The 17643-nt window shown below is 36.8% G+C and overlaps 1 protein-coding gene across 2 annotated transcripts in view; it reads right to left on the bottom strand.

Moving 5' to 3' along the window:
- LOC124154017 (cytochrome P450 6k1-like) overlaps nucleotides 1–17417 on the bottom strand; it is a 47196-nt gene extending 29779 nt beyond the window's left edge. The window contains exons 1-7 of one of the 2 annotated variants that reach the window (XM_046527489.1): nucleotides 17226–17403; nucleotides 15311–15540; nucleotides 12016–12324; nucleotides 9628–9824; nucleotides 8471–8684; nucleotides 6591–6812; nucleotides 4858–5109 (exon numbers count right to left, since the gene is read on the bottom strand). In XM_046527489.1, the coding sequence (XP_046383445.1) occupies nucleotides 4858–5109; nucleotides 6591–6812; nucleotides 8471–8684; nucleotides 9628–9824; nucleotides 12016–12324; nucleotides 15311–15530 (1414 nt within the window). In that variant the 5' untranslated portion in view covers nucleotides 15531–15540; nucleotides 17226–17403. Of the gene's footprint in view, nucleotides 1–4857; nucleotides 5110–6590; nucleotides 6813–8470; nucleotides 8685–9627; nucleotides 9825–12015; nucleotides 12325–15310; nucleotides 15541–17225 lie in introns of both variants that reach the window. The other variant, XM_046527490.1, reaches the window with a different exon arrangement.
- Nucleotides 17418–17643: the final 226 nt, after the last annotated feature.

Below are 17643 nucleotides of genomic sequence, written 5' to 3'. Positions count from 1 at the left end.
TGGGCTCTGAGATATAGGCGTGGCGTCGAAGGGGATTGTAGACATTTTAACTTTCATCAATGCATACTAAAAGAGAGATGCAGGAGTGAAACCATATGTATCACTCCTGTATGACCGCTTGCATTTTGTCTTCGTTTCTCGACTACTGCCTTTTTTAAAACGTGCGTTACCAACTTGAAACTTTCCGGTACGATTAGTGTTGCCGCGAGACGAGACGAGACGAGACGAGACTTTCGCCAGTCTCGTCTCAGTCTCGTTTCCTGACCTCTGGTATCGTCTCGAGTCTCGTCTCGTGAACCCTAGTCTCGTCTCGGTCTCGAGTCTCGGACGAGACTCTCGTCTCGTCTCGTTTCCCCCACACTAAATTTAGCGTCGTTTCCATGGGTAAGCGTGCTGAATCGCTTAATCGATAGTCTTAAAAATAGTAGAGCCATTAATATAAATTGCAAGCACATATTTATCCGGACACCAATTGCATCAAACTGGTGCTAAAATCATTGATTTTATTGATAATCAATGAATAAAATAATAACATAAAACGAAAAATGTCTAAAAATGGAATGTAGACATAATCCTAATCGATCACCGAAAAAAATTCAAAATATTATATTATCTTAAACATTGTTTGAACTTGAATATTATTAATACGTACTTACAATTTTCAGCGCCGTTTACTTTTGCCTGCTCCCTGTATGCCGTGTCTAGTAGTTCAAAAGTCTGTGGGGTTTCTCAAAACACAGGTTCCTGGGCAGTTTTACATCTGTATCTTGTCTCGTATCTCTTTATGTTTATGTCACTCACTGCACACTTTCTTCTTTCAACCCTATATGTTTCAATTTATGGGTTTTGTTGAACAAAATATGCCGTCTGGTCGATCGAGCACATTCCGTATCGATATTCTAGAACCGTCCTTTGTGCTGTTCTAAATTCTGTCCTGCTATAATTTTGTTCACTAAGATTCAAATATTCACTAATGGGCGAAAGGTTATAGTGAAAGCGCATTTTTTTGGAATTTTCTTTGTAAATTTTAAAGAAACTATGCCACGTAGCGGTTTGTCTCAGTCACTATAATTGTAATTATTTCATCATCGAAAAATAACTCCAATTCCAAGGATCCTTTTTACACGAATAGGCGATATTTCTTTTCAACTAAATCACACGCAAAGGTTAGAGGCGCGTCTTCACGGCCGATCTCTTCCCAATTATTTTCTTGAAAATTCACGGAAAAATTAGATGCTATAAATCTTCGAACCTGGACTCAAGGGAGTATCCAATTGTAATTTACGAAATCGTATCAGAACATTCTGCACTCTTTTATTCCAGAAAGTCAAGCACACTGTGATCGCACCACTCACGACAGCTAGAAGGCATGGTCAACTAAGAAGGGGTTCAGATACGGAAGGGGCCCAAGGCCGAAAAAAATAAAACCACCAAAGCAAACGCAAGCGCGAAAAAAAACTCCAACCCTCAGCTTCCAACGTCATAAATAAGATACCAGATGCTGGCAGGTCTTCGAGGTTCCGAGAACTATTGAGTGACAATGCCTGGACGGTCCAAGCCTTCACTATCATTGCCACGATGAAAGAGAAAGGAAAAGATGAGACAGAAGATGAGATGATAATGAACCACAGAGGAAGGCATTCAGCGTCCCCACATTGAACATACAATCGCTAAGAAAGCACATAAATCGGAGCGTAAGTGGTAGACTATCTTCCATGGGCGTCCACCAGTCGCCGCTCCTAGAGGAAGCATCCTGGCATCAGCTGGAAAAAATATTCTAAAAAAAGTCGACCACACAAACAGAGGCAATTAAGAGGCACAGAACGAAATCAGACAGATATGTCTCACATATATACTCACTGAAAGTACATATATGGAAGATTAAGAGATAGGAATACCTAATGAAACTTTCAAACTCACACAGTGTGTCTTTCACGCTTAGGAACGACCACGCAAGGGAACGACCACGGGAATTTAAAGTCACGCTTGAGGGGTTAAATAGCAATAATAGTACTCCCTCGTTTGTACCGGCGAAAAAATACCTGTATACTGGTACATTCATAATTTATAAAATTTGTTAATAAGTTGAAAATAAACGTTCGTATTAATCTATTAAAATTATCCGGTGTTTCCGAAAATTAGATTATTATACAGGACAATTACACTGAATAAGTCATTCACAGGCATTTATACGAAAACCCAACGGAAAACTTCATCAGAGGCTCAATTATCGAATTGTTGAACGGTGATAACGATATAGTTGTCAAAGGCAACGTCATACAAACGATTTCGGGGCATACGTTTTAATTTTTGGTGTTTTCCTAGCGAATGATAAATTTGAAGATCTCTCAGACAAGAAAAAGACACTGTCAGCAGAACGTCTTCTTATTCAAACACCCGACGGTGGCAATCCGACACAAACTTTGGCTACTTATACAACAACCACTCACTTGGTGCCCGAGAAAGCTTTTGTCATTTTAATTTCTGCTGTATTTATGTGTGTAAAAATATTTTTACACTTGTCTCATGTAAAGACATAGTAGTTTTTACATTTCTAGAATCGGAATTAGTTATGCCTAAAATACTGCGATCGAATAAAATTAGATGTGTAGGTCACATTTCTATTTAGGTTAGAAAAATATATATACATTGTACGGTTCAATAACATTGATTTTCTTGCCGTCTGTGGCTAAAAAAATCTTTTATGGCCATAGTGATTAAGAGTCAAGCATGTTGCCATAGTCAAAACACGTAATAATTTTGAACAGGATATTTGGCTGAAATTCCCGTAAAATTACTTTGCAAGTCATATTTAATTCGAATATTTTCATTTATAATTGATACTATATTTATCCCTGTACATCGCGGCGCGGCCAACAGCAGCCTCCTGCCCCCCGCCACAGGCTTTTCCCGGCAAGTGTGGCATAACTGTGTACGACACATTTTTCCACCGCCAATTTTAAAAATTTATTAAAATTGTAAAAAATTTAAGTACGACTTTCTCTCCATAAGTCCTTACAATATGCAATACATTGAAATAATTATTAGCTAACAGCCGCGCTAGCCACATTGTTTTGCAATTACATGCGGATCAAATGTTTCCGGACATGGCCTTAGAGATGGGACTACAATAGGGTAATGAGATAGCAATACACGAAGATACTAATACCACCTCGAAATACCCTCTACCAATTATGAACCGATTCGAATTTTTTCTCCCAGAAAAGATAAAATGCTGAGGCACGACTTTCATTTTCTCCGAGTATCTTCAAATGAGTGAGATGAAAAATTGAGGATACCATGACTCTTCAGCTTACTGAGATTTTAGTGCCGATGACAGCACCACAGACTTCATAGTTAAGAAAAAAATGAAGTTGGCAGGATCTCAGAGGAGTTCAGCTTGAATAACTATATATGAATTTTAATGAATATAATTATAAACACGTTTATGTCTCTCATGAAATTCACTAATTGTAAAAATTTTAGAATTTTAATATATTTTTCTTACTCAATGCATAACTTGGAGTTAGCACGGCGTGTGAAAACCTTTCACCAATGGAGTTGAAGCGATCGAAATAGAGGTAATTTAGGATTCCTCTCAGCTGCAATAAAAATTATATTGTCGTTGCCATTTTAGGAAAAATTTAGAAATGAAGGGCGCAGTAATATGTATTACTGAAGTAATATTAACGTGAATTTTCTGATGGATTGCTAAAAAAAACGGTAGAAAGAAAAAGGAAACAGCAATTTGCGAAAGTCATACACGATTTCTGGCGTTCTCGTGAAAGTCATACACGATTTCTGGCGTTCTCGTAACGATCTATTATGTTGTACAGTATTGCTTACCGACGCGGAATAAGTCTCGTCATGCGTCCTAATTTTATATTTGTATAATGCAGTCTTTTGTTTACGATACTTCGATGCTTTCACAAGTGCAGAATGAAGAAAGACCTTGGAACCCTGAAGAAATCAAGAGGAAATAAATGCAGGAAATACCCAAAGCAAAAGATACCGAGCGAGGGGCTGACCACCCAACGTAACACATTTTTGTAACACAATGCTGTGGCTCTCGAAAGTTTAGCCAGAACATTTTTTACATTAAAATAAGGCTCCAATTTTCCAAATTAATTATCCCAGGAAACAAGGAAAAGTAGTCAGCCATTAACACTCCCTTACTTGGCTCATGCATTCAGAAATTGGTTTTTCAGCAAATATTCTAGTTTATAATTTGATCATCTATCGAAAAGTTATTATTCAGCTGTATTTAAAATATAATGCTTAAGAATAACGTAAAATGTGTTTCGTCCTAACTGAAGGATATAGTTTTAAGCATAAACCTATAAACCTATAGGCATAAAACTATACCAAATATCAATTGAGGACGTCCATCTAAATTTCGAGACTTTCGAGAGTCTCGTGGAAGTGGTATCGTCTCGTCTCGTCAAAAGGTGGTCTCGTCTCGAGTCTCGTCTCGAATTCTACCCTACGGTCTCGTCTCGAGTCTCGCGGCAACACTAGGTACGATTAAGTCGGCTATTTTTTATAATTGCTTATCGATGAAATATGAGAAACACTGAGGTGAAAATACCTATATAAAGAGGTAAAAATTTTGTATTTTTACGTTCAGGTGGTAATTGAAAAGGGTCATAACTTGTGCCATAAAAGATTCAAGATGACAGAAATATTTTTGAGCGCCTATAATACCAGGAAATCAGGCTGATCGAGCGATGGGAAGGTGTAGATTATGTTTACGCTCATTGGTCATGTCCACCAGCCACCCGTGAGGATAATGAAACACAAGTTGGCTGTATCTTGGGGCTCGGTGATGGGATGGATTTTTCGTCCAGGGTTTCTCACCTATGCATATTCTTGGTCCCTCTCCAAACGGCATGAAAGTGCAGCTCGGGCGGTTATCCTTGGTGTCCTCGCCGAATCGCTCAGGATCGAATCGGTATGGGTCGTGATAGTACTTGGTGTCGTAGTGTATGCCCAGTACAGGAACTAGTACACTCATACCCTTGGGGATGACGAGGTTGTACTCTGGGTTGCGGTACTCCTCCGTACAGTACCTATCCAACACGGCAAGGGTTGGATATTTCCTCAACGTCTCTGGGAAAAGAAGAAAAATATTTATCGCTGAGGTCCCCAGGCGAACTGATGAAAGATTAAAAAAAAATTTATCGTAATAGGGATCATGAAATTTACTGGAAGCAAGCGGCATAATGTTTATGCAAACATTTTTTTTGGAATTACCTCCGAATTTAAAATTTCATCCTGTGAAAACGTAGGAGTTCTGGGGTGTAGAAAAAACCTATGCTTCACTAATTAGTCTTGATGCTTATTTGGTGTACTTAATATGGCTCCTTAGGTAATTCTCAACAAAATCAATGCATTGTTAGATATTACTTCAGTGCCTATGGCGACGCGAGAACAAAATATAACGTTGGCATTAGACATTAGTTATTTATGTAATTATGATAAAAAATCTACGCCCAATGAGATATTGCTTCGGCTTAAATCCAATGCCTTGTTATTTCTAACATTTTCACGGGAAAAATATCGGAGATAAAAATCCAGTGATGGCAGTTTTCATGAAATGTGATGACTTCATCATATCACCAATACAATACGACAGACCTTTATGTAATTCTCTTTTCTTATATCAATTTAATGCAAAGGGTTCGTCGTCTCACGGTTAACAATATCATTAGACGCATTAGACTCAGTTCTTGCATGAAGCCTTAGTCTCTTTCCGTTCTGCATTCTTTAAGCTGTTGCGGTATCGGCTGAACTATTTATTAATAAACTAACATGGTGTGCGGTAGAGTAATATAATTGTGACGTCAGAACAGATTATGATTCAGGCGTAGAAATAATTAGCGTTAGAAAATAAAAGATGGCATAAAATTAAGGTGCTTCACATTATATCGTATACCATTACTCTCTCTAACAGTCAATCAAATATTGGAATGCTGCGCTGAGCGTAACGATTATTCACGGGTGCTTTATCAAGTATATTGACGTAGACGGAAGTACTCATTAAGTGGGTAATCGACAGTGACACAGAAAGTTAAATTATGGCTTGAGGAAGAGGTGTTTAGGAGCCAAAAGATGAAATGAAGTCATTTTTTAATTGTGCATTTGTTTGTCTCCATTGATCACTCGTTTTTATTATCGGAGAAAAAGGATGAGAAATTATTTTTGTTTCTTTACTATTAAACTTGAATTCATGGCGTAGTTTTCATTTTTTAATTCATTAAAGACTGTGTTACACGTGCCAAAGTATTATTTTAAGAGTTTTTCATATCGAATTCGTAAAACTATTGATGTAATGGTTGCACTTCAAAATATTATTGACATATTTAGGCTCAAATTTGTCTAAATTTTTGTCACATTCTTCATATTTTCCGACAAAAATACTTGCTGTGTAATTATGAAGTCACAACTCCTGATGATTCATTTTTAATCGTCAAATTTGAGCGATTTAATGTGAATTTCTTAAGCTTTAAACGTTTTATACGGGTATATATTTCATGTATTAGCATATATATTTTATAAAAACTGGATATTTTTTAAAATTCATCACTCACCGTTGACCACCTTGTCCAAATACACCATGCTTCGGAGTGCATCGTAATCGATCTCTCCGTTGTTCTTCCTCAGTGTCTCGTCTATTTCATTGATGAGCTTCTCCTGGCAATCGGGATTTCGTGCAAGTTCCAGCAGGGCAAAATTCAGTGCTGTGGACGAAGTCTCATATCCGGCGGTGTAAAAAACCAAAGCGTGGGCTACAAGTGAATCTCCGCCAAAGTCTGCAATAAACCTCATTATTGTTAACCTGTTTATATTATTGTAAACCTCATTATTGAAGTTATTTTATTTCTAAAAATTAATAGCTATTTCCAAAATGGGGTATGGCTTTTGTAGACGATGATGACCTTGGCGTTCCAGACTCAAAATCATACTTTTGAATGAGTTTAGTAGCATTTGGAAAACATCTGAAGGCATGACGACTCGACCATTCATATCGAATTCGCAATACAATTGATGTAATGGTTACACTTCAAAATATTATTGACAAATTTAGGCTCAAATTTGTCTAAATTTTTGCCACATTCTTCATATACGGGCACGTTAGTAGCAATTGACTCAGTAGATAACGTCATAACACAAGATTTCAGTCTATACTGATAATATACCCCAATAATCATTGCAACCGAATTCGAATTAAAAACACATAAAAAAAACAGTATTGCTCTTTAAATGTTTTATAACATTTAAGAATTACCTCCATTTTTTAAAATGTGAGGTATTGAGAGAATCATTTTCAGTAGTTCTAAGGTTGAATTTATTCTTTATCTAGACGCTTAACACTTTAACTTGGCGCATTTAGTGTTGACAGGAGACTCAAGATCTTATTTTCTATTAGGAAATAATTCTTACAGGGAATTTCGTCATTCATCACAAGACCCTCTCGCGTCAATGCGGTGCAACAAGCAAAATATGAAGTGATAGTTTAGAAAAAGGAAGGATAAAGTGAACTAAAATAACAAAAGAATAGAAATTGAAAGTACGTCCTCATTTAGTATTATTAGAAAATTGACCTGCTTTCGTAGGAATGATTGTGAGTTAAGGAAAAACTGATGCAGCGAGTAACTTCTTCAAACTAGGATCGGTAGGATTAATTACGTACGTGACAGGTGTCTAATTAATTCTTAAATAACGATGTTAAAGCTAATACATGATAATTAAAAATGCCAGAAATGCCCATGTCTGAGGAAGGACTATTTGTTGGACGGTTTTGTGCGAGTCAAAAGAGAAAATTAATACGAACAGATGGACCTACGTTCAGGATGAGAGTCAGGTATTAATTTTTCTGAAACGATTCTGATGTAGGGTGAGGAATGAGATTAACATTTGCCTTGAGATGGGTAACGAGTCGCTGTCCAAAGCATCGGATGCACCAGAGTCTATCACCCGGTGTAGAACACATTGAGAGTTCGCGACAAGAATTTTCATTTTCCCGTAATTATACCCGATACTTGTTTTACAGCCATTTCATCAACCATGCATGGGAGAGGGGCGTGGAAAGTTTATTATACAACCTGACACTCACATTTAACCTTAATGGCTGTTATATGTTACATCCATTCTCTTATTTTTCAAAGAGCGAGATAATCATAAGTGTGTTCATTAATAGCTCGACGAGCTTCTTAATAGGATATTAACTATTGTTTTTTTTTTGTTTCACGAAAGAGTGGCTGAATCGGAAATAATACCTTCTTTGTAATAGCTCAAATTTATTTTCCACCTTTCAAACGGAATTCAGGATTAAAAATAAATTAATTTATATTTAGAATTCAAGAATGAATGAAAATCAATAAAAAATAAAAATAAAATAAAAAATTCAAGATATCAGGTCTGGCGAAACGACCCAATTTTTCAATCTGGTTAGTTGGTATCAACTCACGCTCGGATATTTTCATCTTGTCCACATCTTGCGCGACGGCAGTTTTCTTGTCATCTCCAGTTTCGTAAACTTTTCCGTTGTTCTTAAGTTGAATCAGCATGTCCATGTAGTCACCCCGCTGAATGTTCTTTTCCTCTCGCTCCTTGACTACACCCCACACAAGATGACGGAAGAAATCTGCCACATCTTTCGTTATAAACACTGATCCGGCAATCTGAAATGATAGTTATACATTCCGACTATAGCGTTAATAAGGATGATTTCCGATGAATTAAAAATTCGAGTTATGATAGACCGTAAAATCTACGCCTCATACCCATTGAATAGACAAAAATTTTAAATAATCGCTCTATCTCTCGCTGGATCTCAAGACTCTAGCCGTTAAAAAGCAAAAGAGTGATGCGAAAAATTATTTTGCTCGGTGAAAGCCACCAAACAAAAAAATTCAGTAAATCATTGTGAAAACCTCCGTAAAATAGTGTCCAAAACTTACTTCTTTCATAAAGCCCATTTACATAATAAATATCAAAATTCATGTAGACATATAATAGTGAATGCCAGGATAAGTAATTTCTTTAGCCTTAGAAACAAAATATTAAATGAACATAGTTTTATATGAAATATATTGTGGAATTTTGCAACACCCTTTACATTGATACTTTTTCTGTCGATAAATAAATAACTTTCAATTGCGAATGGCCGATATTGAACATATTCGAAGTGAAAAACGTTAATTAGCAACAATTTACCCCATTAATAATTAATGCTGCATTTTGATATTTTTTGCAGTTACTAAAATAAAAAAAAATCGATGAAATCCATTAGCATGATACAATCTGAACATTCAAAATGGCCACTATGGACTGCACCAGTAGTCATAGCTTACAATTAGTCTCTTCCACAACTTTTATTTATTGCTCATCCTCAGGAGAGAATAGCGTAACTGCGAAAACCGGTCTTTTTTAAATAAAATCTGGAGGAAGTGGCTAAGTAAATTCTTTTATTGATATTCAAAGTTTCACCTCCTGAAAGATTCAAACTTTGATTTTATAGCAACGCCTCGTCGAAACACTACTGATTTTCTTTCATTAAAATACCCTATGACAATTTACAGAAACGAATGTGATCAATTCCGTGCGTATATTTAATGCTCTCACCCTAACGAGGGATGAAAATTGGAAAATAATCATTGTGTCCAGGGTGTGCCGGAACGTCCTCTCGAACACTTTGAGTCCCATGTTGAAGAATTCATTGCCAGGGTCCTCTAGCGAGTTCGTTTCGATGCCGAAGGCGCAGGAAGCAATCACGTCTGTGGTGTAGCGAGCAGCATGGAACTTCGCGTCTATCTTCGGATCTATTGGGCGAAAAAAGTAAGTATTAGAATTTTTTATGAATTTAGAGCCATAAAATATGATTTACCCTCTGAGAAAAACGAGTAATTTCAAATGTTGATTGAAAATTATTATATCTTATCAATCAAATAAAGATATATTATAAAGTAATATATCTTTATTTGATTAATCACACATTTTGTGTTCTCAGGCAGTGTAAAGATTAGGCGATTAAATTATTTTCCGAGAAAATTTCGATTGAAATAACACAATTGTAACATATTGCGGCATGTACACTTAAGCCGCCGTCACAGTTTCTCCTCTGGAACTACATCTGCTTTTACCTCCAGCATGTAAGATTTCCACTGATAAGATAATTTTTCAACTGCCTATTATTCATAGAATGATTGAAGTTAATCGAAAAACGGAAATTTTCGTTTCGTTTCGGAAAATCGTGGCATTAGAAATCCACTGCAATTCTTCATACATAGAAAGGATTACATTGAGTGGAGTATTAAAAAGTACCTGTTTAACCTTATAAATGTGAGTGAATAAAAAAAATCTCCAGTTGTGGGTTGTTTCCGGATCAGACCAGCTGGTAGCTGCTAGAACCTGTGCAAAGTACAGTGTGCGCGCGGACTTTGGTCTCTTATTAAAATAATTTAGTTAGCAAAAGCAACTTTTTCAATTGAAATGTACATGGACGTAGGTATTAATCGATTGCTTCGTTTGATAAAGGAACATAACACATTTAAACCATTTTTAATTGGGCATCGACCAGCGGCGTAGCCAAGGGGGGGCAGAAGGGTCTGGACCCCCCCGAAATATAAAAACACAATTATTTTCCTTCATAAAAGAAAACAAAATATTGAAAAATCATGAATTTTCAAAATATTTCTCCAACAAATGAAGTTTTTTCGAGTATGAAAGTGTTAACACTAGTTTAAAACCCTCTAATTAGTACCCTGTTTTTCAAAAAATTTCACCCCTGGTTTTGACCCCCCCCCCCGAACGAAATTCCTGGCTACGCCACTGGCAGTGACTAAAATTATTTCGTCCGTTTTGACATCAGTTTGGTTATTATCATTTCAGATGTTTTGGGGAAAAGGAGGTGGACTAAACCTCAGCTGAGGTGCGATGTGCCCGGGACAAACCACTTTTGGCCTAGCGAAGTACCTATATCCTCAAGGCACTGAAAAAGTCACATTGCTCTCAACGATCTCTTCGTCTTTACTCAATACAATAGAATGATAAAAATGATCTAGAGATCCAGTTATTTTAAACCTAATTAAAGTTCATTCCAAATTACTGTAAAATCCGGCTATGGCGTGGTTCTCGAGGGACGGAGTTTATACTAGCGCTATGGAAAACGCGTTTGATTATTGGAAAAAATCGGGGGAACAAAGAAACAACCTCTAACCATAAATTTTACCGCAAGTTTGTTTGCATAATACAATTTGAAAATATTATTTTGTCGTTCGAAGTGTCTTCCGGGAGTTGCTAATGTTAATGGGAGTATTAACTAAAATAATCTGATATTTTCTTCTGGCGCGGTTTTTTTAGGTAAATATTTTCCAAGAAGCAATTAAAGTCATCGTGCTAAGAATTCACAGACTTGGTGAAACTCGCGGTATATCAGAAACCGCAGGTTTGTGAGGCGCTTTATAAGCGGTTTTTTCTGTGTATGAGCGCAGAAAAACAGTTTGAGTGCTACATGATTTCCCACGCATTAAGGAGCACAATGCTCAACTTGCATACCTAATTGACCAGTTATGAAATTGAAAACTCTTAAGACGGTGAAAGCAAATTAATTTGCATTTAATTGAGCTTATGGATTTCAAGCATTCCCCAAAAATATCGAGACCATCTCCAAGATATTTGAAAAGAGTATAAGCCCTAGGTCAAACTTCCTACCATTGACAATGAATATTACTCTGCATTTATAACGTGAATACTTCGAAATGTTCCTCGACGAGATAACACAAAAATACCCCAGGTTGGGCAGAATCACAGGACACAAAAAAAGATAAAAAACACTCACTGCAGTAAATTTTTGGTGGCACATTACCACCTTCCTCAGAGTTAGGTAGGAGACTGTCATATGAATATTATATATGTAATGAATTTATAATATGAATATTATTCCACTGTCTGGCGGGAGATGGTAATTTTCCAGCTTTGATTTTGTTAAAATATCCCTTCGCAGGCACTCACCTGACCCCTGGGCTATCTCCTCCAGCACTGATGCTAGCTTTTTAGCCTTGGCCACGACGAGTGGGTACATCATCTTCATCTTTCCCGAAGAGAACGCAGGGCTGAGTCCGGCGCGTAGAGTCTTCCATCTTGGTCCCCGCGCAAAAAAAATGTTATTAGCAATGTACGGGTCTTTCGTTGGGTGTGGATTCGCGATGTGGTGCTGGAAGTTGGTTATGGCAGTTCGGATGAGTATGTCTTTGATGAGTTTCGGATCCATTACCAATAGGGATGGCTGCAGAGCCATGTAGATTCCAGCATAGGGTTTGCCTGAAATAAATACGCAGGTAGTAGCAATTTTTATACGACTGTATTGGCTCGGAAATGAGCCGGGCTAGTGCCTTTTTCCGGCTAATCATGAGCCCACCGGTAAATTTAAAGGTGAACGTAATGTACATGTATCGTCGTATTAACGTGAAAAATGGCAAAAAATAATGACGAGAAATTGGTAAAGAATAAAAAAAACTATCATTGGTTTAAAAATAGCAAATTAACAAAATTTAATTAAGATTTTCTTTTTTACAATGATTTAGAATTTGAGGAAAAAACATTTTAAAAATTATTTATGACCTTGTAAATTAAAATAATGCAGTGAAGGAAAGCATCCATCTTTGGAAGGAAATGAAATATATCTACGAAACTTTATTAAAATAAGATTTGGTTCAAAAGCAGTCGAAAATTCCTGAAAAGAATAATAGGAAAGTTAACAATGCTTGGAATAAGCTTTGGGGGGAGGGGATAGGATGGCGAAGGGGTTGCAATCCCTCTCATACAGGTAACAAGAGGTTCGGGAAAATTTTTGAATAATGGCATGCCTGGATATACATTCTACATCTTTTTGGCAGTAAAAATTTAACTTTAAGTTGATGGTGTTATTTAATTTCAAAACTAGGCAATAGTTTGAAATAACTTTTTCATTTCCCCGAGGCTTTGGTGGGGGATCGAACCCCTCATCCCCTTAATAGTTACGCCCCTGATCTGACATGTCTTCGGCCTTATATAATGAAAATAAAATACTACTCGGGGTTTAGACAATCTTAACGCAATAGTTTCTTGCTTGACCGTGACGTTGTTATGAAGAGCGTTAGATAATGACTACAAGGACAAAGCATTTGAAGTCTGAATATATTTTTCCTTTTCTTTGATGTCATCTATGCTGAAAAGGTAATTGGAAACTGTAAAGCTCATTCAATTGCGAAAGACAGCGAAAAAGACCGAAGATAGCTTGCTTGGCCTTCGGAAGTCATCGAGAGTAGCCAAGTGAGTTATAATGTAAACAAAATGGTCTAAATGGCTGTTTTCAAGTTGCATTATTGCACGAGTCAGGGACATTTCTGTGAACGCTTTTAACGGAGTAGAACTCTCAAATAATAACCCTGAAAAAATGTTTTATTTTCTGTCCATACGTATATGCATTTTGGGAGGTTACGGGTGAATTTTCGCCTTCTTAGTCCCTTCCATGTATTCGTAAATTAGTTTGTATTTGTAGACTTATCGTGTAAACAGGTCTAACGACACCTTCGGTCGTATGGGTTTTCTCCATTGCGTTCAGGCACGAGTATACTGTCATGTCTCTCTTTCATGCATTCTTGGATCACATAAATGTTGTCTCTCCTACTTTGAGTATCATTTATGACCATTTTGACCCATTCTTATTATCATAAGATATCTCCTCCTACATTAAACTGTTTTATTTTAGACGTTTAAATTTGTAAAAATATCCGGGTGATTTTATCAGAGTGAATTTACCAAAAGAGATTGTGGGAGATGCTGTAGTACCGTCATCACACGGCTAAAAGTGGAGTTTAATTGTATGTTTTCTATGGCGGCACAGTTTATTAATTTTAAAAGCTATTGTTTATGCCTAAATACTCTCTCACTTCGTACGCAAGCACCATCGAGGATAGCATCTAGGCCATTTTTTGTATTTATCTGGGTCCTTTCTTTTGAAGTCAAATGTGTGCGATAGAAAATTAACAATGAATTTGCTTTTAACTCGCGCAATCAAATCTCACTCACTACGCATTTTTTAAACCCTCTTTGTTTGAGTGATACGGAAAAACTGAACCAAATATAGAGAAACCAAGCAATTAATAACTAAAAATGTAGTTCGTAATGCAAATAAAAATTTTAAATGAAATTTTAGGAAGGTTGTATTCCATTTAACCGATGAGATGCTTGAGCATCTTGAACTGGGATTTGAAGATTAAATGTGTGTGTCCTATTTAGGAAGACAGGTACATCACGAAGCTATTAGCCTCGCTTGTTTGCACTGCGGCTTCACAAATGGGAAGGGATTTTTGAATGAAGTATTTCACGATTAAATTTTGAGGGCGTTACTCCAAAAGTCTTTGAAAGCATATACTTTGATCTCTGATTGGATGATATCTCAAATTAATTTGAATAGAGCGCTGTCGTAAGGTCGACCGTAATCACTATCTTTTCTTTGTGAACCGAGCTCCTCTGGGTCACGCTTTCATCCACCATCCTTATGAGGAGCTGATAATTGAAAGCTGTGCATATTTGTAATTTATCAAATCGAGGATAATAAATTTTTCTTTATGCTTTGGTCTCGGATTTTATTTATTGTCACTGTCGTCAAAACAATTGCGGATAACCCCAGGGGAACCAGCGTGGCACATGTCTGTGATTCTAAGAACTAAGGCACGTTAATTAGACTTTTAATTGGAATAGTCGATTTATATGAAGGGGAAATGATGCTGAATGGGTTTAAAGTCTTAAGAAGAGATTATTCTCAAAAAAGAGGTTGCACTTCGTGGCTAAATGTATGACCCAATGTAGGAAATAAATAAACGCAGATTGCAGAATTTTTAGGGGATAGACAATTAGAGGTAATTAGAGGAATTCTTGCCACAAGTATGGAAAACGCAAATAGCTTCATGAAAATGGGGTAATCTCCCTAGAGTGCGGATAACAACGGGCAAGAAGTTTCAAAGTGAGATGTTTTTAGTACAAAATGGAAATGGAAGCTTTCAGGGTGTTACCCTTAAATGACAAATTGACAAACTCTCAATTATTAATTGGTGTTTATTATTGCCTCCCTATCTATGCGCTATCTTTCACCATTTCGCCCACTTCACACAGACGTGGCGTCAATTCTTTCCACTTTCGCATCGCACTACTGCGCTCAGCTCAGTTTTCATCGCTCATTCCACAGTGTTTATTCGTGAAACAATTTTTGTGACATTTCATTGTCATATTTCTCGATCAGAGTTTCCTTTCACAGAATTCTTACCTGAGAGCTGTCGGTATATGTCGTGCATCACATTGCCAAAAGGCCTCTTTCCAAGGAATACGTCGTTGACATTTCCAAATGGGAGCTTAGGCGAGAGGTAGGGGATTCCTTGGCGTTTCCAATACGTTAGGCGCCAGAACGCGAACAGGATGAAGCTGGTCACAAGGATAGTTACAATGGCAATGGTGATTTGCAGCACGCTCCATCCTGCTACCGCCATGTTGAGATTCCTGTGAGGGTGAGAAAAGAGGTATTGACGAAATTGCTATTTGAGTTGAGAGTTGATGGGGTGTTAGTATACACCAGTAACTGAGGAACGTGAGAAATTGTATGAATTTATTGGATACCATGATCATATTTTCCGATTATGTTCAAAGATAGCTTGAGTGATTCCTCACATGGCGCCTAAAATTATCGCTTGACTGGATCATGTGAAGGACAGTTATGATGATAAGGTTGCCAATTTCTTTTTCTGCAGTATGAGTTTACCTCTTCTTTCTAACATGAAAATCGACGTTTTTCTCAGATTTTAAATGTCACGATCAATCCAAAAATTAAAGGAGACGTATGTTACCATAAAAATAGTTGAAAATGCGATAGCGAAAACGCCTATCTTAGTTTGAATTGATTACATGTACCTACGACTCGTAATTTAAGTACTGACTGAACTAGTAGACAACGAGGAAATTATAGCTTGGTATCAATGTTTATGTTATGTTTTGTTTCAGATTTTACGCTTCTCAATTTTCGGGAATGGAACCTTATATATTTAAACAAATATAACTTCATACGTACTACATAGTCATAACGATGTCCATTTCGGGTTGGTAGTGATCTAAAATCTAACGCTAGAAACAAAAAAATATCGAAAAAAACTATTCTTCTTTTGAAATGGTCTCTGTAACCAATTGAGACAAAGAATCTGTAAATGTCATGAAGAATTGTTTGCATGGGAAGATAAGAAGTCATACTAATCATGAGAAATTCTCTTGCGTTAAAGAGGAATAGATTTATGAACGAAAATAAAAAGGAATTAATGTGAGAATACTTACTGATGATTTTCTGTTGTCTCTCTTTTTAACTCTTGTCCTTTTACCCTTGCGTCCAGTAATAATATCATTAAAACCGTCGGAAAGGCTATAATTCCTCTGATTTACTTAAATCGATAGATTTTTAGGGTAAATGACAAAATCCTTATGACGCTCATAATATGAAGCTTTGGAATATTTGACTTAGGCTATCGGTTCGTAACCTCGAGAAAATGGTGTATCGAGGATCAGAAAATCTCAAACAGTGAATTATGCGCATTGGTAGTAAATGAAAAACTGCGTTATCTTATGGTGGGCGCCCATAATAATTTTATTAATAATGTATAGAAGTATCTACATAAGGTAATGCTATTAAAATTATTGTATTCCCAGCTTGAAGAACTCTAATCTGGTAGCTGGCTACGATAAAATTAAATTCAATGAACGATATTGCACGGGATTCTAGTACTCACCCATATCTCCAAAGTAATTGTATCGAGGACCTACGTTCATATATAATTTTTTTATTTACATGCACTATCACGTAGAGATATTTTTACTCTTATACAACTTTAGTTCATTGACTTTGGTGAACTATTTTATATCAATTCGAAGTTGCTATTTTTTTCCTAACTATACCATAACTTTATGTTTCATAGGAATTATTACAGTGTAAATAGTTACGTATTATTGTTAATGAGTCAATTTTTGTCAAATTAATAATTGGGTAGTCAAACCAATATAAGAATATTTATTGCCGTATTTGCAAACGAAAAAAGTCAGGCTCGAAATAGCGCGATATATCAAAATATATCCGTAATACAAACACCGTACTATGATGCTAATTATGAATGATATGGTGAATTATTAAGGCAAATAAATCCTACCGTCAGGTGTATTCACCAGCCGACCAGTGTGTTTCCAGTGATCTCTTGCTTCTCGGGAGAACGCGACGCACTTCAGGACAAGTCACTCCGACAAAGCGCTCACCGTGTAATCCATCGTCCTCATCGGTCGGTATCGCGAAGGGATATGATGCGCGTGGATTCTATTCTGTGTTCCTGCACATACGAGCACGATACAGATACGACATTCAACCAAGGACGCGGGGGATCTATCAAGAAAAATAATGCCAATTGCATAATTCTCTCGCCCGCTTTGATTCTCCTGCTCGTCATAGATTGTGAAGAGTCATCTCCAGGAGTAGATATGAATGCACTTATCTATTCATACGGCAGTAAACAGCCGCTATATTTGCAGTGACACGTCCTGCGTGAACGTTGAATGGGAATTGAATGATGAATG

The sequence above is a fragment of the Ischnura elegans genome, chromosome 2 (genome assembly GCF_921293095.1).
Source record: "Ischnura elegans chromosome 2, ioIscEleg1.1, whole genome shotgun sequence".
NCBI classification, from domain to species: Eukaryota; Metazoa; Arthropoda; class Insecta; order Odonata; family Coenagrionidae; genus Ischnura; species Ischnura elegans.
This window is presented reverse-complemented; position numbering and strand designations above follow the sequence as displayed.